We start from the raw sequence: 22,331 nt of genomic DNA on the forward strand, positions 1-22,331 counted from the left end.
TAGCTCCTTTTTTTCGTCTACCAGCATTTTAATTTGACCCGCACACGTCAACGGGGAGTGACAAATGAGCCCAGGTCTTCCCAGGGAAGACTTCCTTATATAGCGCGCCTTCGTGTTTAAGTTGAAAAAACTTACGGAATGACTATATAACTCAACTGTGCGCCTGCAATTTTAACAATCTTATCTTAGTGATGACTCTCATTTCCACCACAAATCAGAGTCAATGTGCCAGTTTTTCAATAAACGTGGTTACCCTGATTCTGTCGTTCAAGCGGGTTACCACTGCGCCCAACTTATTGATCGATATTCAGCACTACAAACGTCACAAAAGGAAGATTCCGACCGCATTCCATTCACTCTCACATTTCACCCTCACAACCACTCAGTTAAATCCGTCATTCTTAAAAACTTTAACTTACTTCAAAACGATCCAGAGACAAGCACTATCTTTTCGCAGCCTCCGCTCATTTCATTTAAACGCGACAAAAACATAGGCAGTTTTTTGGTCAGAAGTTCTTTTCAGACTAATGACCAACCACTTTTAAATGCGCTCCCGCACGATGCAAAACGTGTCCTTTCATTCACAACACTGAGAAAATATCGTGACCCAAACGATCCATTAAGATCACCGATCACTTCACGTGCACCTCCGCCAATGTAATGTATTGCATAACTTGCACTTATTGCAAAGAGATTTACATCAGCGAAACAGGCAGAAGACTAGGTGACCGATTCCGAGAACACCTTCGAGACGTGGAGAGGAGTGACAAGGACACATCGAAACAAGTCGCTAGACATTTTAATTTACCTAATCATTCTAAGCAACATATGGCAATCTGCGGTCTTTCCTTACACTTAGGTAGCACGGAAAGCCGTAAAAATCTTCAACAAAAGCTCATCTTTCAAACCGGCAGTCTAAATCCCACCGGGATCAACAAACGCTTTTCATCCCACTAATTTATTCTTGTTTTTCTCGTTGCCATGTTCCCACCAATCCCGTAGCGGCATTTTCTGCCTTTAAAAGCACACACGACCCACAATTCCTCTATTCGCTCCGACAAAGGGCAAACGCTCGAAACGTCAGCTTTTATAATCTTAACGGTGGCCAATTTACCATTTCAACTTTGTTTATAAATCGAAATTATTTCGTTGCCCCCACCGACGCAGCCCCAAACAGTTTCTTTAGAAACTATCAGCCTTTATCGTAAAATGTTTACTTATTTGTTACTTGCTCTTATGACCTCTAAATATTTCCCAAGGCATGCCTTTCAAGATGATCATATAAACTAGAATCGCATAATTGAATGAAATCTCGCATTCTGATTGATTAACGATCAACTAGCTACGCGACTCATGCCATATCGATTTTCGCGTGCAATTCTACGCGAAATTCCCTCTTCAGGAAATGAATTTTTTTTTCAATATTCCATTTACGTTCCAATTGGCTCGCAGTGGTACGATTTATTCAATGAAAATGGAAAACTCAAACTAATCAATGTATCAGATTTGAGATTTCAGCGACGCGATTCTTTCACGGATCACTCTTTTTCTCTTGCTACACACCTTTATCACTTAGCGCCATCTTGGATTGCGTGAAGCACCAAATTGAGGCTGGACGGGCATAAAGTTTGTGTTACACTAGTGTTTACAGTGGGGATATATGACAAGTGAGCATGGCTCAGGATCATTGCTCTGTTAACTTCTGTACAAATGACAAGAGAAATCAGAGGAGCGAGAATTTATCTTTTTTCAACTTTCCTTCAAATTCTTTATTGACATCGAAATGGATTGCCGCTATAAAGCGAGATGAAGGGCTAGATTTTGAGATAAGAATCCGGAGCTGTGACTGGCGAGTTGTCAGACGCGCGTATTACTAGCGACCGAAGTTTTGCTTTCGATTGAAAACAAAGCCACTACACGTTTTGCGAAATACCTACTTTTTTCGTATCCAGAACACTAGTCATTTAAGGAATCTACTAGTCTTTTACTTTTGGCTCAAGCTGTCAAACGCTCATGGCAATATTTTGTTTGTTTTTATTAACTCGGATTTTGTAATATGTCTTAAATGAGATTCTCCGGCCCTCGTTTATTCGCGTTATAATGAAAAATAAAACTTGAATTACAACAAACTTGAACTACACGACAGAAAATTACTAAAAACTGCCCGAAATTAAAACACTAAAATTTTTACTCAAATATCATTTATTAGTAGTACGTAAGGCGAGGTTTAAATCAAGATGGTCAAATAAATATCTGCAAGCTCCACGGCTCTTCATTCTTCCGCTGTGACTTGTAGCTTCGAGCTCTCACGACGACTCCTGTGCCTAGTGTTTTCACTGAAAGGAAAGGTGCGAACGCGGATGTGTAACAACGTGGACACGCTACGAGTCATGGTTTCTAAAGCTTCATTTCATAACTTTTTTACTTCGTTGGAAGTATTTGATTAACGAATCCGGGCATAAATAAAAGTTAAGAACAATACGATATCTGTAAAAATAGTATGAATGGCGTGAATCACCCAACTGTTCGAATGAAATATTTCCATCTTCATCCAGACTTGAGGCATCAACAACAACCTCAGAAAAACTCGTCGATATCAAAGATGTAGCCTTCGTAGAAATTGCTGTAACCACGGGCTATTACTTTCTTTGGGACCTTTACATCTTTCTCGAGCCATTTCTCGACGAGTTGAATCAAAATAAGGAATATTCTAAAGAGATTTCGACCGCGTAACAGAAGCTACTCTCTCAGCCATAGTGAATTGTATAGAAATATGCCAAACACGCGAAACAGAATGCCCGTCCAGCCTCGATTTGGTACGGCACGGAATCCAAAACGGTGCTGCGTGATAAGGGTGTACTGGATCAATCAAAACTTTAAAACACCCTTTCAAGGGTGTTTTAAAGTTTTGAAAAATCCTATATTCTGGCAACAGTGATTCCAGTAATAAAATGATAAATGGAATCCTTGTCGAGCAGTTTTGGTTTGAGATAACTCTCTGTATTTTAGATTAGCAGAAGGGACGCTTATCTCTTTCTGCCACATATTTTGTAAAAAAAAAATAACAAACAATAATACCGTAAAAATGGATCTTGTCTGGTTCGACTCAGTCTCAGATAAAATTGAAATTTCATTTCATGACGCTGTTGGTATGATTACTGCGCTTTCACTTCAAATTTACTCGTACACTTTGTAAGAAGTCGGGTGAATTTGTGCAATAGGCCAGGACCGTGCTATGCGCTCGACGGAGTCTGAGTTACACTTTCACGCGTCAACCGATGACAAGGGAGATTGGGGCGAGAAGTCGTCCGTCGTCCCAAGATGGCGGTCGTGAGAGGCTTTGTTGTCTCAATCCTGGTGTTGCTGCCAGCTTGTTTTGGCAAGCCGTTTAACACAAGCAGAACCCTCGACCCTGAAAAAACAAATGAGCGAAAGAAGGAGAAAATGTTTCTAGAAGATCACTTAAAAGCCGTGAAACTCGAACGAGATGGCCATGTTAACAAGGATTACCACCACGAAGTTTTCCTCGGGAAAATGGTAGAGAATGGCACTTTGTTGTTCGACAACATGGATGGTTACAGGCGGCTTATCGATCTATTCCATCAGGTGGACAAGGACGGGGATCATTTGATCAGCAGGCCTGAAATGATCGCCTGGATTCACGGGAAAATCAAAGAGCACGTCCAAGAAGCTCGCGAAAACAATAGGCGAAAGTTTAAGGAGGCAGACACAAACGGCGACGGCTTTGTTGCATGGAATGAATTTCAAGAGAAGCTAAAAGAAACTAATGCCACTCGTAAGGTCGAGGTTGAAAAAGAATTAGGTGAGTTATAGCTGATGAAAGATTCCATCTTTAAAGATCATAGATATGAAATAAAGAAAAATTAATAATCGAAATTAATGCCATGCACGCTTTTATTTTCACATATAATCTACAGCTGTGCAGCTGTATGAACACAATTGCCGATACAATTTTCCTGTAGGCTTTTAAATGCATCACTGCTTAAAATGGTTTCCTGTCATAAAAAATACATCCCTACCCCTCTCTCTTCAATGTTGTTTTACTGTATTCTAATCACGATTAATTTTTTCCAAAAAAAAAAGGAAAAAAAAAAACTGCAAACAATGCAGATAGAGGGGAAAGAGGTCAAGTTTTATAGAAGAAAACAACAAAATATGATTAATATTTTATGAAGACAGATATTTCAAGTTGACTTCAGACCACAAAAATGTTACGCTAAATGACCCCTTGACCGCATCTAATTTCTCCTTACTCACACATTAAGGTCAGGTGATTAATGTAAATGATAAAAAACTACAGAAGCTTTGGATTGTTAAGCAAATTCTCCTTGCCAGCATCCTAAGACATTTATACTGAACAGTGTAGAGAATATGCATGCTGATCTTAGGGAGTATTAAGGGTTACACTAAAATTGTTTCCACCCTGACATGAGCAAAGGTATTTTCCTTACTGTTTGCTCTACACATTCCATATTACATTAACGCAATGGATTTGTTTGACAACTCTTAGGAGCTTCTTTCTTTGGAGATTATTTCATTCATCTACATGACCCTAATAGGGAATTCAACAGTGATATTGTGACTATAGACCATGTTCAAACATTGTTCATTTGTTAATTCTCTTCTGTGTTCAGTAGATGATGTTGGTGATAATCAGGACCCTATAGCTGAGTACCATGACAAGTTCAAAAGAGGGGACTTGAACATGGATGAAAAGCTGGATGAAACAGAGTTCCTTTACTTTGAACACCCTGAACACAATCCACAGAGTATAAAAGATTTGGTAGAGGACATGGTACAAAATTTTGACAAAAACCAAGATAAGGTATGTGTTAATTCGAACTTATTGGTAACATTGATGGAAGAGACTGTAGCCAGGTTGGATAATTTGGTTTTATCAACTGAGAAGATGATGTAAATTGGCCACTGTGAAGATTTTCTTAAGCTGATGTTTCCAGCATTAGGCCTTTATCATACCAGAGACAGATTTTATTACAAAGTACTTTAGTTCACAACTCAAGTACCTCACTTCTTTCTTTTTTTTTGTACTTTCCCTTTTTTTACAATTAGTCTCACTCGACTAGGGTATTAGGCCAGTGTCATTTACACAGGGATTCTGGCATTATGCACTGGTGCAGACCAGCATAATCAGCCATTGTCTGCATAATCCCACTTAATCTGTCAAATAAATAAATATATATGTTACCTATCTTGGTGTCTGGCTTGAGTATTGTATTTATCCTTTTTCTACAGTTGTACAAAATACCAAAGTATCGTTTTAATTTAACAAAACAACCACATAGATACGAAGCCATTTTGTTTTTATAAAAACTACAAGGCGTTAATAAAAATGTCGGATGAGGGTCTGGAACCGATATGAAGCTTGGCCCAGGTTCCAGCGTTTGGCGGTTTCCAAGATAGGGGACGTTTACAAGAATTGCTTTCTGTTTTGGCCATATTGTTGTTTTTATTGGAAGGAGTCATTTATCAATAATGTGTAATCCATTTTTTTTTATAAAAAGAAACATTAACTGAGTTTTCTAAGCGAAATTAGTTATATTTTAGGTTTTAAGCGATGATGTCACCGTGCATAATTTTGCACATAATGTTCTCACATAATCTTTCCTGAAAATCCTGCATCATTTTGATAATTTCGTGCATAATGCCAGAATCCCTGTTTACACACAATATCGCTGTGTTGACAGTTGATTTTCCACCTTAAGAATAAGACAAAGCAAATAATTGTATTAATTACCTGCTTGGTGCTAGTAAACAGTGGGTATTTGTTCCAAAATTAAAAAGCTTAAAACACCCACTCAAGTGGCAAGTCTTACCTTGCATGATATATATTTTATGTATATCAATTCGATGAAGAAAGATAAATGACCAAATAGATATAAAAATCAAATATGGTAGGGGTGAATCTCATTATTCAGGATCTTGTTAGAGAGAAAATTCTGATACTTGTGAATAGTTTATTGTGAAATGTGTGTACATTTGGCTGCTCAACAAATGGCCATGATTTAGCAGTAGTTGGTGGGAAGCTGGGCCAAAGATTTGGTCATAACTTTCAACTGTGTACTGCTAGAATCAACAATATCATGGGATTCTCTGGTTCTTATCTAAGTGTAAAAAAGTTAATCTTAGGTTTATCTGCCATGTTTGTCACAGAATAGTTGCATTTACTCAGAGTTTTTTTTGACAGGCATATGAAAGTGGACCTAGGGTCTAGCACCTTTGAATTTCTTGCTGATGTTTGTTTATGTGTCATGCTTTGTTCAGGTTTTGACTAAAGAGGAATTTGCTCAACTGCCGCCAGGAGAAGTGGATACGCAGCAAGATGCAGACCTTGATGAAGAGTATCGTAAGGAGTAAGCACAACACTACTTTTTGCATCACATTATGGTTGTTTAAACCTTCAGGCATCTTATTAAGACAAGTAGTGTTATAAGCTTGCATATGTCACCTCTGAACCAACAACAAAGGTCACAAGAATAAGGGAAATGGTCACCAACTAAAGAAGCTCTTGATCACTCAACAAATTCTCCTTTTCAAGACCTTAGGAAATGTACAGAGAATGGAGAATATGCATGCTGATCTTAGGGTGTAGAGGATTTCATTTTACACTTAATATATGGTCCCAAGGGAAAGCAAAACTAACTAGTTTCCCGAGGGACCATGCATTTTAAGTGCTTTATTATATCAGACATGGTTTGATGCTACTCTGGTTTAAAGATTTAATGACTGATTGTTGCAATGATCAGGTCATCCTTGATAAAGGCATTAGGCAGGAGTGTCAAAACGTTTGGTTGATGAATTGTAATTCCAGTTACATTCATGAAATCTTTAAACCAGAGTAGCATCAAACTATGTCTTATTGTCCACTTGGTTGCTGTGTGACTTAAATGTATCCTGCTGTTATATATTTAGACTTTCCCTTAAGCAATCACATGGCAGAAACATGCTGTGTGGTATTTGGCGAGCGGGTAACAACTGCGCAATTGTATTCCGGTTAGGATACATTTGAATTTGATTGTGGGCGTGCTACCAAGAATTAACCAATCACAGTGTTCGTTCTGTTGAGTGAAAGTATATATGAGATACAATGAAAAATATATGAAGTTCATATATTTTGTACTGCGGTATTAGATACATATGATGCACGATCCTCGCAGTAGATAGCGCTATTTAAGCAATAGCGAAAATCTAATACCGCAGTACAAAATATATGAACTTCATATATTTTTCATTGTATCTTATTTATCACTTTCACGGGTTTATTACGAATCAACTTAACGGCCTGCTCCCAGTTGGCTTGTTAGCTCAATTGGTAGAGCGCTGCACTTGTATCGCAGAGGTCAGTGGTTCGAATCCCGTACAGGCCTGATTTTTTTCAGGTCTGATTTTCGCTTTTTGCTTAAATAGCGCTATCTACTGCGAGGATCGTGCATCATATGTATCCAATACCGCAGTACAAAATATATGAACTTCATATATTTTTCATTGTATCTCATTTATCACTTTCACGGGTTTATTACGAATCAACTTAACGGCCTGCTCCCAGTTGGCTTGTTAGCTCAATTGGTAGAGCGCTGCACTAGTATCGCAGAGGTCAGTGGTTCGAATCCCGTACAGGCCTGATTTTTTTCAGGTCTGATTTTCGCTATTGCTTAAATAGCGCTATCTACTGCGAGGATCGTGCATCATATGTATCTAATACCGCAGTACAAAATATATGAACTTCATATATTTTTCATTCTATCTCATTTATCACTTTCACGGGTTTATTACGAATCAACTTAACGGCCTGCTCCCAGTTGGCTTGTTAGCTCAATTGGTAGAGCGCTGCACTTGTATCGCAGAGGTCAGTGGTTCGAATCCCGTACAGGCCTGATTTTTTTCAGGTCTGATTTTCGCTTTTTGCTTAAATAGCGCTATCTACTGCGAGGATCGTGCATCATATGTACCTAATACCGCAGTACAAAATATATGAACTTCATATATTTTTCATTGTATCTCATTTATCACTTCCACGGGTTTATTACGAATCAACTTAACGGCCTGCTCCCAGTTGGCTTGTTAGCTCAATTGGTAGAGCGCTGCACTAGTATCGCAGAGGTCAGTGGTTCGAATCCCGTACAGGCCTGATTTTTTTCAGGTCTGATTTTCGCTATTGCTTAAATAGCGCTATCTACTGCGAGGATCGTGCATCATATGTATCTAATACCGCAGTACAAAATATATGAACTTCATATATTCTTCATTGTATCTCATTTATCACTTTCACGGGTTTATTACGAATCAACTTAACGGCCTGCTCCCAGTTGGCTTGTTAGCTCAATTGGTAGAGCGCTGCACTTGTATCGCAGAGGTCAGTGGTTCGAATCCCGTACAGGCCTGATTTTTTTCAGGTCTGATTTTCGCTTTTTGCTTAAATAGCGCTATCTACTGCGAGGATCGTGCATCATATGTATCTAATACCGCAGTACAAAATATATGAACTTCATATATTTTTCATTGTATCTCATTTATCACTTCCACGGGTTTATTACGAATCAACTTAACGGCCTGCTCCCAGTTGGCTTGTTAGCTCAATTGGTAGAGCGCTGCACTAGTATCGCAGAGGTCAGTGGTTCGAATCCCGTACAGGCCTGATTTTTTTCAGGTCTGATTTTCGCTATTGCTTAAATAGCGCTATCTACTGCGAGGATCGTGCATCATATGAAAGTATATATAACAACATAGTACAATATAATATACAACAATAATGGGAACGTATTTTTGCACGATCGTCGCAGTAAAGAGCACTATATTTAAGCAACAGTGAAAATCAGACCTGAAAAAAATCAGGCCTGTGCGGGATTCGAACCACTGACCTCTGCGATACTAGTGCAGCGCTCTGCCAATTGAGCTAACAAGCCAACTGGGAGCAGGTCTTCAAATTAGTCCGACCTAAACCCATAATATGATAAATCAAACACAACGAATATATGAAATTCATATCTCTGAACTGCGGACAAATTTGATGACCTGCTCCCAGTTGGCTTGTAAGCTCAATTGGTAGAGCGCTGCACTAGTATCGCAAAGGTCAGTGGTTCGAATCCCGTACAGGCCTGAAATTGTTCAGGTCTGATTTTCATTTTTGCTTAAATAGTGCTCTTTACTGCCAGGATCGTGCACAAATACGTCTGTATAACCGCAGTTCAGATATATGAATTTCATATAATCGTTGTGTTTGATAACAATAATATATGTACCAAGGGTGGAGCAAGACCAGTCGGACCCCGTTTTGCTTCATGTTTGGTAAATTTAGAAACGATCCAGTAATTAAATGCCATTAGGCTTGCAACAGTATGCTTTAGCTACAAGGTATCTCTCGCCTTTTTGTGTTCGTTTATAAATCTCATTTGTCCTTTCACTTCAGACGCGAAACTGAATTCACTGCAATGGATGAAGACGGGGACGGTGTAGTTACTGTCGATGAACTCACTAAATACCTTGATCCCACTCACAAACAGCGTGCCATCAATGAAGGGAATTATTTAGTGTCAATGGCGGACAGAGATCGCGACGATCAGCTGTCAGAGAAGGAAATGCTCATGAATTACCAGCTATTCACAGGGAGTACGATGGCTAATTATGCTGGCTATTTACACGACGAGTTCTGATAGGCTTCCTTTTGATTCTTTGCCTGTTTTGTAACGGGCCTAAGAAGCTAAACCACAGGGCGAGAAAAAACTCGCATCCTTAGATGGACGGAAAAAGAACAGACTTCAATTTTTTAAATTTTATAGATCTATTTACTATATATTGGGGAAAGAAATCATTTTATTAGAGATGAAGCAAATAAGTGGTTTTCTCATTGGAAATTTACACGATGACCTCGATTGAGTTTAACAACCTCAATTCTTTATGCGTTTGCTTTTATTTTCTCTTTTACTTTCTCTATTTATTTTTTTGTTCGTTTTGCATAACATTGTTATAAAGAGCTTAAAGGAATTTCCAAATTAGGACAAGAAAGCAATTGCAAAATAATTCAGGTAGTTGTTGTCAAATGACGTCATCGAGGAGGTGACCCATTCACCCTTATTCCCAGGTTTCTCGTCCTTTCTTGTAGAAGTAAGGAAGAGGACCCTGGGACGAGGTTGATTACGTATTAAGACTAGTTTTCGCTAACGTCGGAGTCGAAGACGGAGTCCTTATCAGAAACTCAGAGACGTTTGATCCGGTCAAAATCAAATTGACAGAATTAGAAGCAGAATAAATGTGGTTACGTCGCTTGTCATCTTGTTGGAGTCGTAAGCCATCAGATGGCCTGAGAACTAGCATTGTGATTGTTTAAATTTTTCTGGTTCTGCTTGCAAATTCAACAATCTAGTTTTCTTTGGATCGTAAGCATAGGAGTTAAAGCGAATACGGAAGTGAATGGAACCAGTCGATTCTTCCGACTTCGATTTCATCAAGGTCATGACTACGCTTAAGACTCCGATTTTGGTATGGGGTTCGGTATACGGGTTACAGGATCTGGGAAACGGGATTCAAGATGACGGAAGTAATCGTAAGTTCTATTCCAACGATTCCGCCGCGATTGAAAGCCAGTCTTCTGTTATCGTTTAGGAGCTGACCAATTACTGTTTTTGGACAAACTCTGAGGTGTGATATTTAACGCGGAACGCGTCATACACTTCCTGTGCAGCTTTCTAGCTGGCAAAGTGTTTTTCAAGTACCGTTTTTTTTTCTTTCTTTCTTTTTTTCGCCGCGATTGAAAGCCAGTCTTCTGTTATCGTTTAGGAGCTGACCAATTACTGTTTTTGGACAAATTCTGAGGTGTGATATTTAACGCGGAACGCGTCATACACTTCCTTTGCAGCTTTCTAGCTGGCAACGTGTTTTTCAAGTACCGTTTTTTTTTTTCTTTCTTTCTTTTTTTTTTTTTCAATTTTCAATGTTTTGTAACTTAACCCTTTACACCTTGTCATCAGTATGCAAGTTCTCCAAGCCGTTCCCCGAACATTTCCTCTGTTACTTACAAGAAGAATTTGTCCGACAATCAAGAACTTCTTGAGTTCGCAATCGTTTCCTTTATTCTCATTCCTGTTGTGGGAAATTAGATGCTCATCATATCTTAAAGGTTAAAATGGTTAACACAAGTTATGGGAAAGGTCGTTTAATTCTTGGGAAAGGTGTGGGGAGAGATGTCGTTGATCAGTTTCCCGTTGGGTGTTGAGCCTATGGTGTTTGGTGAAACAGGTAGACCCCTGGGTCACCATACCGTAGGAGGGGAAGATAAAGGTCTCTGTGCTTGGTTAAGGTAAAGGATCGAAAAACCCTGGGTGCAGTGAGACAACACATGACGCAATAATTCAATTTTAAGGAAGTTGAGATATAATATAAAGAGCTAATATACATTCAGAGATTTTTAAAGTCATTTGCCTTGAAGGTCAGCTTTTGATTTTTTTTTTCCAAAGCCTGATTATGAATGAGATGGGCAATAGGAAGGAAAAAGCTCAATGATTTGTTTGGTGTTTGATACTTGCCTCTTAACTTGAGGAAGTGGAATTTCGACTGAGTTAAAGATCTCACCAGTGAATAACTGGAAATTCGCTTCATCACCTGATAAAGCACCCACTTGGAAACTGAATAGTCCCTTTTACAGTTGTGGGCTTGGTGGCCAAGTCTTTAAACAGGAGTTAGGCTAAGGGTGAGACTGTTGTGATAGAGACCTGTATCTAGTTAGCATGATAACAAAGTAATTTGCATTTGAAAAGCAGCAACATCTCTATCATAACAAGGTCACCCTAAGCCTCACTCCTGTTCAAACGCTCGGCCACCAAGTCCACAACTGTAAAAAGGACTATTGACCAATGAGACGATTCGCACTATATTCATAATGTTATAAATTTCAATCAATCTTCCCCTTTCCCGCTCTCTCTAAGTGCCACCCTCCTTTTACCGGAGTGGAGATATGACTTGGCTAGCGAGGGAGAGACAAAGAGAGATAGGGATAGAGACGGAGAGAGACTCATTGAGTTATGGTGTCAGAGATGCAGGAGCACCAGCACTAATCATGTGAGCTAAAACTGGAAAAGATGGATTGCCATATCCCACGCAGGTTATTTAGATGGGTGGCATATGAATAAATGTCGATTACGTTTCTTGACGAAAAGGTGTTTGAGCGCTTGTCAGTTTCTGAGTCAGCTTGAACAGACTTCTTCGACTTAAAAGATCCTCTCTCAAATTTATTTTCTTCGTGTGTCATTTTCATCAATTTCAATGAAATTTTAATTTTCAATCACTTTTTTGGGACTTTATGTATCCTAAAACAAACAAACAATCAAAACAAAAAAAGAAAAGAGACGAAACAAAAAATTATATGAAAGAATTTTGATAAGTAGTATTTAGAAAAGCTTTTCAAGATAAAAATTAGTGATAATAATTTCGAACGACGCTTCGACCTCGCTGAGGTCATTTTCAAGCTGATGAAAAGGAAAAAGAAAATAAAAACGAGCTTTTCATCGCTACGTTTCCTTTGAATAGTAAAAACAAAACAATACATACTCAACGTAACGAAAAATATCAACAATCAATGGATGGCCATACCAGAAAGATCTCTAGGCTTCTTTACAAAGGCAACACCGATATCATCGAACACATCAAGAACATCTCGTCCCACGAGCTCTCCTTCCTTCAGAAACTGGCATTAAGTCGCGGTCTTGACTTCGCTCTTCCACAGCGAGTTTCATCTAAAGAGATCCAAGTAGCGTTTGAAAAAGGCTTTCTGGAAATTAGAACCGAAGTTGAGCGAAGTCAACAAAGAACTACAGAGCAGCTGCTACGTTAAGGTCTATTGCTTTGAACTACACCGAACGTAAGACCCCGGCTACACCACCAAGATCAATACTAAGAGCAATCGGCCAGTTGAAGAAGCGAACCGACATTGTTATGTTATCACGAAGACCGATAAAGGATGAGGAGGATGGGGAGTGGTGGTAATGGACAAATCTGATTAGGTTCGTCTCCTCAAGGAATCGTCAATCAACGATGACAGCAAGTTTAGACCTACGAGTACCGAAAGACCAAAAATGAGCGGCCGACCAGCAAAGCACTATCATCCGCTATTACAGAAAGAAAAAGAATTAGCCACCGCCATACAAAGAATAGTACCCAAAAAAATCGCCCAACAAGTCATTCAAAAAGGTTCAAGGCTTGCTCACCTATATGGCTTACCGAAAACCCATAAGTGCCGGTTAGCAATGCGCCCCATCTTCTCCGCAACGGGGACATATAATTTCAAGTTAGCAAAGTGGCTGGATGAAAAACTCAAACCACTATCAACCAACAGTCACACAATCAGGGATATTTCTGAGTTCGTGGATGCTCTCCATGATAAGGAAGTAGATGATCGTTGTGTCCTTGTTTCATAAGATGTAACTTCGCTCTTTACCAACGTTCCCGTCGACGAAACAATAGCTATCCTTGCTGAAAAAGCGTTTCAGGACGACTGGTTCAATAAAGAACATAATCTCAGTATCACAAAAGTAGAGCTGGTAGAGCTGTTGAATATTGCCACAAAGCACCAGTTATTCCAGCAGTTCGAGGGCAACTTGTACGAACAAATCGATGGCGTTGCCATGGGATCGCCACTTGGGCCCCTAATGGCCAATGCATTCATGTGCAGTATCGAAGATCGACTCGAGGAACAAGGCAAAATGCCTGAATTATACAAACATTACGTAGACAACACCCTAAGCATAATGGCAGACACCGAAACAGCTGAAAAGTTCCTAGCCACACTGAACGAAAGTCATCCTTTGGTCAGTACGTTTCACCATGGAACTGACCGTGAACGGCAAATTGTCTTTTCTGGGAACTGAAATCATGCAACGAAATTACCGTCTGGAAACGAAGGTGTACAAGAAGCCATCTGATACTGGTCTGTTATTGCATTATCAGAGTCACGTCGACGTAAGATTTAAACAATCATTGCTTAAAACAATGCTAAATCGTGCCTTTAAGTTGTCGTCTAACTGGCAATTTTTTCACCAAGAGCGCGAACGTCTCACCGAAACCTTCTCGCGACTCAAGTACCCAGCTCAACTACTGCATTCGACCATTAATGATTTCATCACGAAAAAAGTGTCTGGGTATACAGGGATCAATCAAACGTCTGACGAGAAAAAAACACCCGAGTGAATTATACTTCCTTTTAAGGACCAAACATCAGCAAATTCCGTACGAAGGCAACTTGGCGACCTAAGCCGAAAAATTGGAACTGACATTTCTCCTGTGTACACCAACAGAAAGATCGGATATGAGTTAAAACCAACGGAAAAGAAGCCCAACATCATCAATCAGCAGCGCGTTGTGTATTATTTAAAGTGTGGTCTGTGCGATGCAGACTATGTCGGCTACACATGCCGGCACCTCTACCAACGTGCTCAAGAACACAAAGCGTCTCAGTCTTCAATCGGGAACCACATTAAAGAGCGGCATGGGCATACCCCAAGTGACTTCCATCACAGTTTCAAAATCCTGAAGAAATGCAAAAGTAAACTGGACTGCCTAATTTACGAGATGCTTTTTATAAATGAAATTAAGCCAAGCTTGAACAAACAGTCAGACTCAATCCGCGCAAAGCTATTTTTATAATAATTTACGGTATCTTCGTATAATTAATAGTTTTACTTTCGTCAATTCTCATATTAATTTATTCGTATTGTCTCCTTTGCAATTTTATCACTTCTATTTTACGCCTAGCATTTACATATTTCCATATTTTATCACCTTTATCATTCCCACGTCTTGAATTTAGTACATATATGCAAAAATTTTCCTTTTCATCAGCTTGAAAATGACCTCAGCAAGGTCGAAACGTCGTGCAAAATTATTATCACTAATTTATGTGAACGAAGGTGGTTATTAGAACCTCTTGTTAGCAGATTTTGCGCGCGGTACCATAGAAGCCGTTGGAAAGTTTTAATTCCCTTGTTAGCCTATGCTGCGAGTAAGCTAGAATGTAACTTCTATTATCCCTTTACACCCTGACATCAATATGCATATTCTCCATACTTTTCTCTATGCTATTTTGAGGTGCTGACAAGAAGAATTTATTTAACAATCAAGAGCTTCTTCACTTCGTGTTCATTTTCTTTATTCCCGTGAGTTTAACACTCTTAGGGTTTAAGATTTGATTGATACATTCACAGACGAGTTTCTTGCACAGATGTGGAAGGCATGGTTTCACTTGGCACCCATCTCTGACAACGTAAGATTTTCACAAAGGCTTTGCGGTATCGTTCCAGTCGCCACGCGAACACGAAAGGGTTCATGCTTGAGTTCGCCATGACTAAGTTGTAATTAATATCTCTGGCCAAATGAATGAAGGCACAGTTGCAATTTGCACAGAAGCTGATTACGTAGACGAGAATTAAGGTTGGAAGGAAACAGCTAATGTAGAGAGCCAACATGATCAGAAACGTTTTCGTAATTCTTTTTTGCCATTCGATCGCACGTATCTTGGCCCTGTCGCTGTCGTTCTTTTCGCCCTCATGCAAAGCGCCACAGTTTTTTACTTGAGATTTAAAATGTCTAGAGACCTTAGCATTTGTGACACACAACACAATAAAGGTTGTTACCACAGCTGTATTCACAAAGACAAAGAAATATCTCAAGAAGCCGATCTGAAAGTAAAGAAATGGAAGACCGGAGGAGACAAGCCAAATGAAAAATGAAACCATGGCGGCTTGTTTCGTGTTCATCTCGGTTCTGTACTTTAATGGCTCCTTTATGGCAATGAATCTGTCTCTGGCCAATGCAGCCAAGCTCAGTAGCGATGCTGTGCATGAGAGAAAGTAAGCTATACGTCTAGCATGGTCTCGCTGCAGCGGTGTCGATGCGATTGGAAGACGGGTCATTGACTCACGGATATGGAATTCAACTGACATGGGAAGAGCATAAACTCCAACGATTAAATCTGCAGCAGCTAAATTTGCCACTAAGAAGTTAAATCGGGATCGTAGATTACGATTTGGATCGAAGATGACAGCGAGAATCACGAGGAGGTTGCCTGTTACGGCTGTTACGGTGAGGAAGGAGCAAGTAGTAGCGGTAGTTATGCTCAAAGTGAACGGGGCAGACACATTCGCACACGGGTATGCACCAATTAAAGCCATTTCATAGCTTAAACGAACCAAATTTCTTAAGGCAACAGCGCTCGAGATGTGGAGTACCGAGTTAAGGAGAACTAAGCTCTTAAACGTGGCTATATATATATATATACATATATATATAAAAGATTAAAAAAAATTTCCGTGACCCAATCAAGTTTAGTCAGTTGATGAATTAGAAGTTATTATTGAGAAGAGGCGGAATAATCGATTCGAAAACGAGGCGGCTGAGACAACCTCAAGTGAGCGGAGTCTAGAATGTCAGGTTTGTTTAAAGGAACAAATGATAAATTTCTCTTCAGAAAAAAAAATCAACTAAACTAAAAACAAAACAAAAAAAATGGAGAGCATTTCCTCTCTTATCCAAGTAGTTTGTGAGCAAAGCTTTTTTCTCTACAGTTTTTGCCTTACTGACTGAAAAGAGAATGAATTTGTTCTCGTGCTAGATAATTAAGTGAACCACCTGCGAAGAGTCACGAGGTTAAGAGCATTTAACAAGAAGCCGAACTAATAAGCTTTTATTTCAATCTCTTTTTTTTTTTGTAAACAAAGCTAATGGTTTTTTTTTGTTTCTATTAAGACATTTCTCAACTTTATGCGTGCAAGTTGTGCATATCAGACAATTCAATTTGAAATTAGTTTACAAGAAAAGAGCGTGGTAGGCATGGAGGCCATTTTTCGTGTCAGAAAAACACGACAAAGACATGAAAGGGTCAGCAGATTTCTCGACAGCTATGAAAAAAAGTCATGCGAATGGTTTAACACAAACAGGTGACATGTGCAAAATTCGAGTCCATATACTTGGATACTCAATCTATTTTGCGGTACCGAAATCTTTCGGGAGTCATATTTTGTGACTTGAAGACTTGTGTTGGGTTGAAACACATTGTTGAGGTTCCGAGTGACTGGAATATAGCAAGGCAACACAAACACAGAAACAGAAGGAGAAACGAACTTTTGAATTGTGCTTGGAGGAAAGTCAAGAAGGGCAGAAACACCCTTAAAAATTCGTAAATGAATTATTCGAGCGCGAAGGATATAGATTGCCATTACTCAAAATAATTTTTCTGCGTTGACTTTTAGCAACGTTAATTTGCCTGTCTTACTTAAAACTATTACAACTCTGCGCGTTTTACTTATAAAATTTATCGAATTTGCGATAGATGCGTTTTAAAATTATTATTATTCTTGCATGAGTGTCACTTTCCTTTATTGACGTGTTCAATTTACAAATTGATTGGCAAAAAAAAAAGGGTTACCGCTTTTTTTTAATGACAAATGACATGAACAAGTAAAAACAACTGTATATGTCTAAAATTCAACAAACTAATCAGGCTACAGTTTGACGACAATTACATAAAGCGGAAAAACAGCTGGCGTGGAAAGAGGTTTGATGATACCAAAAACAATAAAAGTGCCCCACGATTCTTCAGTATTTTTCGTAAAACTTAGATCAACTATTTTGATCATATGAATAAAGGCTGATAGTTTCAAAAGAAACTGTTTGGGGCTGCTTCGGTGGGAATAACGAAATAATTTGGATATATCATTGTAATCTTTATTTAGACACGATCAATTCATCAGCCCATAAAAACACATATCACATACGCTAAGATATTTAAAATTAAAACTACATACTATAACACTAAAGCTGTTTTCCGTGAATGGCGTGCGTTAGACTTTAAAAATGTCATTGATCTTACATTTAAATAACCCCAGAGACTCTGTGTTCCTTATATCGCGTGGTAAACTGTTCCATAATGTGGCGCCATTGTAGCTAAAGCTTTTTCTGTAATAATTAGTGCGCGGTAGTGGAACATTAAGCTTATTTTCAGAGTCCCTGAGGTCTTAAGCAGAATCACGCCACGTAAACTTTGAATATAGTTACCTTGGAGCTAGCCCGTGCAGACATCTAAACATCATGGTGGCTTTATGGATTTCCTGCTGGCGTGCAAGATTTTTCCACCCTAAAAACTCGAGTAGCTCAGTTGCATCAGCATCATAGTTAGAGAATGTCAACACACGGGCTGCTCTATTCTGCAATTTCTGCAGTTTGTCTCGTAGCGTTTTCCCACAGCTACCCCAAACAATGTCACAGTAATCAAAGTGAAGTTTTACTAAAGCTTGGTAGATGAGATGTAAGGTTGATGCTGGGATCAGGTGCCTAATTCGCTTTAGGGCCCCGATACCAGAGGCGATCTTTTTCGTTAGTTTTTCGATGTGACTATGCCAATCGAGTTTATCGTCTATTATTACACCAAGCGATTTTGTAGCTGAAACGTGGCTCACTTGAGTATTGTTCATTCTAATTGTTGGTGAAGCTGTGAGAGTATTCAGTCTCTGCCTCGACCCTATTAGCATGAATTCGGTTTTAGTCATGTTCAACGTGAGTTTGTTCGCTTGTAGCCAGTTGAAGACGTTTTCTAGGTCTTCATTTAGACAAAACTGAACGTTCTCAAGATTGCTTCCCGCATATGTGAGGTGCGTGTCATCGGCATACATTCTCGGTTTACAATTTGATAAGCAATTTAGAAGATCGTTGATATATAATAAGAACAATAATGGACCGAGGATGGTCCCTTGAGGGACGCCGCAAGTCAACGAGTAGCTACTGGATAGCGACCCGTTGACAGAGCATTTTTGTGTTCGGTTTTCCAAATATGACTGAAACCATCTGAAAGATTTTCCATGTATACCATAATAGCTTAGTTTCGATAGAAGGATCTGATGATCAACAGTGTCAAAAGCTTTTTTCAAATCTAGAAGAATGACTTCATTGATTTTCTCGTTATCAATATTATATGCCCAAGAATCTGTTGCTTCCAACAAAGCTGTTACAGTTGAATGATTAGCACGAAACCCTGATTGGTTTTGACATAAAATATCGTGCTCTTCCAAATAGGCATATAACTGTTCATAAACTATCCTTTCAAACACCTTCGCCATTATTGGAATCACCCATATTGGGCGGTAATTGTTAGCATCACCGCGGTCACCCTGTTTATAAAGAGGGGTAATCCTTGCATATTTCCAGTCGTCTGGGAACGTTCCTTGGCTAATAGATTGATTGAAAATATCACATATCGGCACACAAATGAGATCAGCACATTCCCTGATAAACCTAGCAGATATTTTGTCAAGCCCTGTTGCCTTTGACTTGTCTAGTTTATTTAAAAGTGAAAATACTTTAGTTGGATTGGTGGGTTGGAGCTTAAACCGTTTATCTGTTGCGGTAAGATATCTTTGATAGCTACCACTATCACAATTTATCTCACTGGCAAGTTTTGGACCAATATTAGCAAAGTGGTTATTGAATTCGTTTGATAGCTCCAACGGATTAGTTATCGTTAATCCGTTCACTTTTAGTGACGCCACTGGCGTTTTCCCAGATTTTCGAGAAGTTAGCTCGTTTATAGTCTGCCAGGTCTTTCGGGAGTCGCTGGTTTGCTTATTAAAACTATTTTGGTAATAAGCTTGCTTAGCTGAGCGTATTTGCTTATTGACTATATTTCTTTGTTTCTTAAATAATGCCCAATCGTTAGGATCACTTTGTCTTGCTAGCTTTGATTTTTAATATGTCTCTATTATGCATAAGGTCTTTCAATTCAGAGGTAATCCACGGAGAACTCCGTGAACGAACGCGCATCGTTTTCAGTGGGGCATGTTTGTCAGCGATAGCCAGAAATGTACATTTCCATTGCTGCCACATCACGTTTGGGTTGGAAGACTCGTATACATTATCCCAACATTGAGATAGAATATCATAACGAAACTTTTGGCGATCGAAATTTCGGAAATTTCTGTATGTTATAGAATTATGTCCGTTAGACATCCCATTCAGGGCAAGTTTTCTATATACATACACCATGCTATGATCACTTATTCCGACATGACAAACTCCCGAACATGCAATCTTATCCGAGCAGTTGGTATAGATTAAGTCAATTAGAGTTGATGAGGTGGGTGTTATCCTCGTCGGTTCAGAGATAATTTGGATATATCAACAAAAGTTGAAATGGTAAATTGGCCACCGTAATGATTACAAAAGCTGACGTTTCGAGCGTTAGCCCTTCGTCGGAGCGAATAGAGGAATTGTGGGTTGTGTGTGCTTTTAAAGGCAGAAAATGGAGCTACGTTCAGAGATAAGCTGCTCGAGTCCGTAGACATCAGCAATACTCCTTAATTTGGATGTGTTATTGTCATATCGAGTCGTGATCATGTCACAGTTCATGTCTCCCAGTACAAAAAATTCTACATTTTCACTATCCAATCTCCCAATTAGGGATTCAAAAGGTGAGAAAATGCCAATAAGAGAGTCAGGTGGTCTGTACCAAGTAACAATCACAAAAGATTTTGAATTTGGCTTATGGATTTCCAAGCAAAGATTTTCTAGTGTATCCATGTGTAGGTCATTTCGTACTGTAAAGTTGATTGAAGTTTTTACATAGAAGCATACCCCTCCGCCGCATTTTGTTAGTCTATCGTGGCGAACTATTTCGTATCCCGGATTATGAACTTCTTGATCTCGAATACTCTCGTACAGTTTCGTTTCATTTATGGAAACAATATCGATATCATTGTTTGCTAAGATGATTCTTAATTCGTCTATATGAGTAATTAATTGATTAATATTGAGTGATGCCATTCTAAAACCGCGCAAAGGAGGCAATATTGAGACAGATTTTTCGGCCTTTTGGTTGTTTAATTGATCCCGCACGGCATTGACGGACAGCACATTATCTCATTCTAGGTGCGATTTAAAATTATTATAAAACTGCTCATTACCTTTAAAATTTAAGTGCAGTCCACCTTTGTTGAGTCCACTATGAGATATGTTCTCATGATGGATTAATTTCCATCCATTTTGATGGCAGAACTTCTTTAGATGCTTGTTGGCTGTTTCACTGCCTGGTCCAGCTTATCTTTTCTGCATACAAGCTCCGACAGCGTAACTGTAGTATCGCAGGTGCCCTCGATCTGTCTCGCGACATCCACAATCGATTCCGCAACAGCCTTTGGTTCCCTGGTTTTAAGATCATTAGTCCCAATGTGTAAAATCACTTCATTGGGCGAAGATTCCAGATTTGGCTTGAGATAGTGATTCATAGCCATTGTCGTAGCGCCCGAGAAAGGCTTGACTATAACCCTGTGGCCAACTGCTTTTCCCAGATCTTTTCCAGGTATTCTTGAGATCATCGAATCTCCTATGAGCAGGGTTGTGCGCTCTTTTGGTTGTTTTTCGGGTTCGGATTCTTTTCCTGTCAGGGTGTTATTAGGACCTCCTTTACCTTTCGATTTCTTTCTTTTGTTCTTTGATTTCACAATGAAGCCTTGTTCTTTGATGGCGCAAGGTGTTGACTCATCCATATTTTGGACAATGGTATGTTCGTTAGAGGTGTTACTCATTAAACGGCATTGAGTAGCTGCTTCTCTGGATACGATTTGCAATGCAAAACTTAAAGAATCGCGTTCTTGGACTAACTTTTTATTTTCTTCCTTCAAAGATAGAATTATCTCCCTAACTCGAGAATTTTCGGATCTCAGGTCTTCCTCATTAGGTTTCTCTTTTATATGAGCCCATAAGTTCAGCACTTCAGATTTCAGACAGTCCAACTCCTCTTGTACTGATTTGGCATTCTTGTTAAACGCCGGAGTAGAAGCTTCTTCATTCACGAGAATAACTGAGTCGTCATCAGCCGGTATCTGGAGTAGCTTCTTCAGTTTGGCTTTCATTGCTTTTGTATCCGGACCTTGGACTTGAAGGGTACCGGTACTGTTAAATAAAACCAGCGTGATTGTCTTCGACTTCAAAGAACTAGACCTTTCAGAGGGACTCGCGGTTGCAGAAACTTCCAAATTTAGGACTTTCGAACAAAATCCCTGAAGTTGTGTTAGGCTCCCTTTCCACTTGAATAAACTTTGTTTGTCGTCCCAATGTAGATATTGGTTTAAGGGAGATGAAGAAGGTTCAGTGGCAACAAATTCGGCGGAATTCGTGGAGCCTTCAGCTACACGTCCGCACGCCATCATGCACTATCGATGAACTGTGAGATACCGTCGGTGGATATGACATAAAATGAGAGTTAAATTGAAAAGAACTTCCACTGAAAGGGAAAAATTAATGTAATCAACAAAGTTGAAGTG

At 39.3% G+C, this 22,331-nt stretch overlaps 2 protein-coding genes, 1 non-coding gene and 1 pseudogene across 4 annotated transcripts; 3 read left to right on the forward strand and 1 right to left on the reverse strand.

Annotated features, from left to right (window-relative positions):
* The first annotated feature begins 3,290 nt into the window (after window positions 1–3,290).
* LOC111346737 (45 kDa calcium-binding protein) lies at window positions 3,291–10,298 on the forward strand. Of its 2 annotated transcripts, none has more exons than XM_022954012.2 (4): window positions 3,291–3,823; window positions 4,656–4,846; window positions 6,304–6,392; window positions 9,446–10,298. In XM_022954012.2, exons 1-4 carry the CDS (start codon window positions 3,322–3,324, stop codon window positions 9,687–9,689), a joined length of 1,026 nt encoding a protein of 341 aa, XP_022809747.1. In that variant the 5' UTR covers window positions 3,291–3,321; the 3' UTR covers window positions 9,690–10,298. The 2 variants fall into 2 exon arrangements, with proteins under 2 accessions (XP_022809747.1, XP_022809750.1); XM_022954015.2 differs by having other exon boundaries at window positions 4,659–4,846.
* Window positions 8,348–8,420, forward strand: Trnat-ugu (transfer RNA threonine (anticodon UGU)). Its single transcript has one exon. It is a non-coding gene; the product is annotated as a tRNA-Thr (tRNA).
* A 1,282-nt stretch (window positions 10,299–11,580) lies between the features above and the next one.
* On the forward strand, window positions 11,581–15,138 carry LOC148724391 (uncharacterized; annotated as a pseudogene).
* Window positions 15,131–16,378, reverse strand: LOC111345974 (adrenocorticotropic hormone receptor-like). The gene has a single exon (XM_022953264.2). The coding sequence runs from the start codon at window positions 16,191–16,193 to the stop codon at window positions 15,222–15,224; it is 972 nt and encodes a 323-aa protein (XP_022808999.2). The 5' UTR covers window positions 16,194–16,378; the 3' UTR covers window positions 15,131–15,221.
* Window positions 16,379–22,331: the final 5,953 nt, after the last annotated feature.

The sequence above is a fragment of the Stylophora pistillata genome, chromosome 8, assembly GCF_964205215.1.
Source record: "Stylophora pistillata chromosome 8, jaStyPist1.2, whole genome shotgun sequence".
Taxonomy (NCBI): domain Eukaryota; kingdom Metazoa; phylum Cnidaria; class Anthozoa; order Scleractinia; family Pocilloporidae; genus Stylophora; species Stylophora pistillata.

Bases quoted from the DNA above. Each gene is read 5' to 3' on its own strand.
- LOC111346737 (XM_022954012.2), top strand. From the start codon at position 3,322: ATGGCGGTCGTGAGAGGCTTTGTTGTCTCAATCCTGGTGTTGCTGCCA. The intron at 4,847-6,303 runs GTATGTGTTAAT...TGCTTTGTTCAG, and splicing joins TTGACAAAAACCAAGATAAG to GTTTTGACTAAAGAGGAATT. The intron at 6,393-9,445 runs GTAAGCACAACA...CTTTCACTTCAG, and splicing joins GATGAAGAGTATCGTAAGGA to ACGCGAAACTGAATTCACTG.
- LOC111345974 (XM_022953264.2), bottom strand. From the start codon at position 16,193: ATGGCTTTAATTGGTGCATACCCGTGTGCGAATGTGTCTGCCCCGTTC.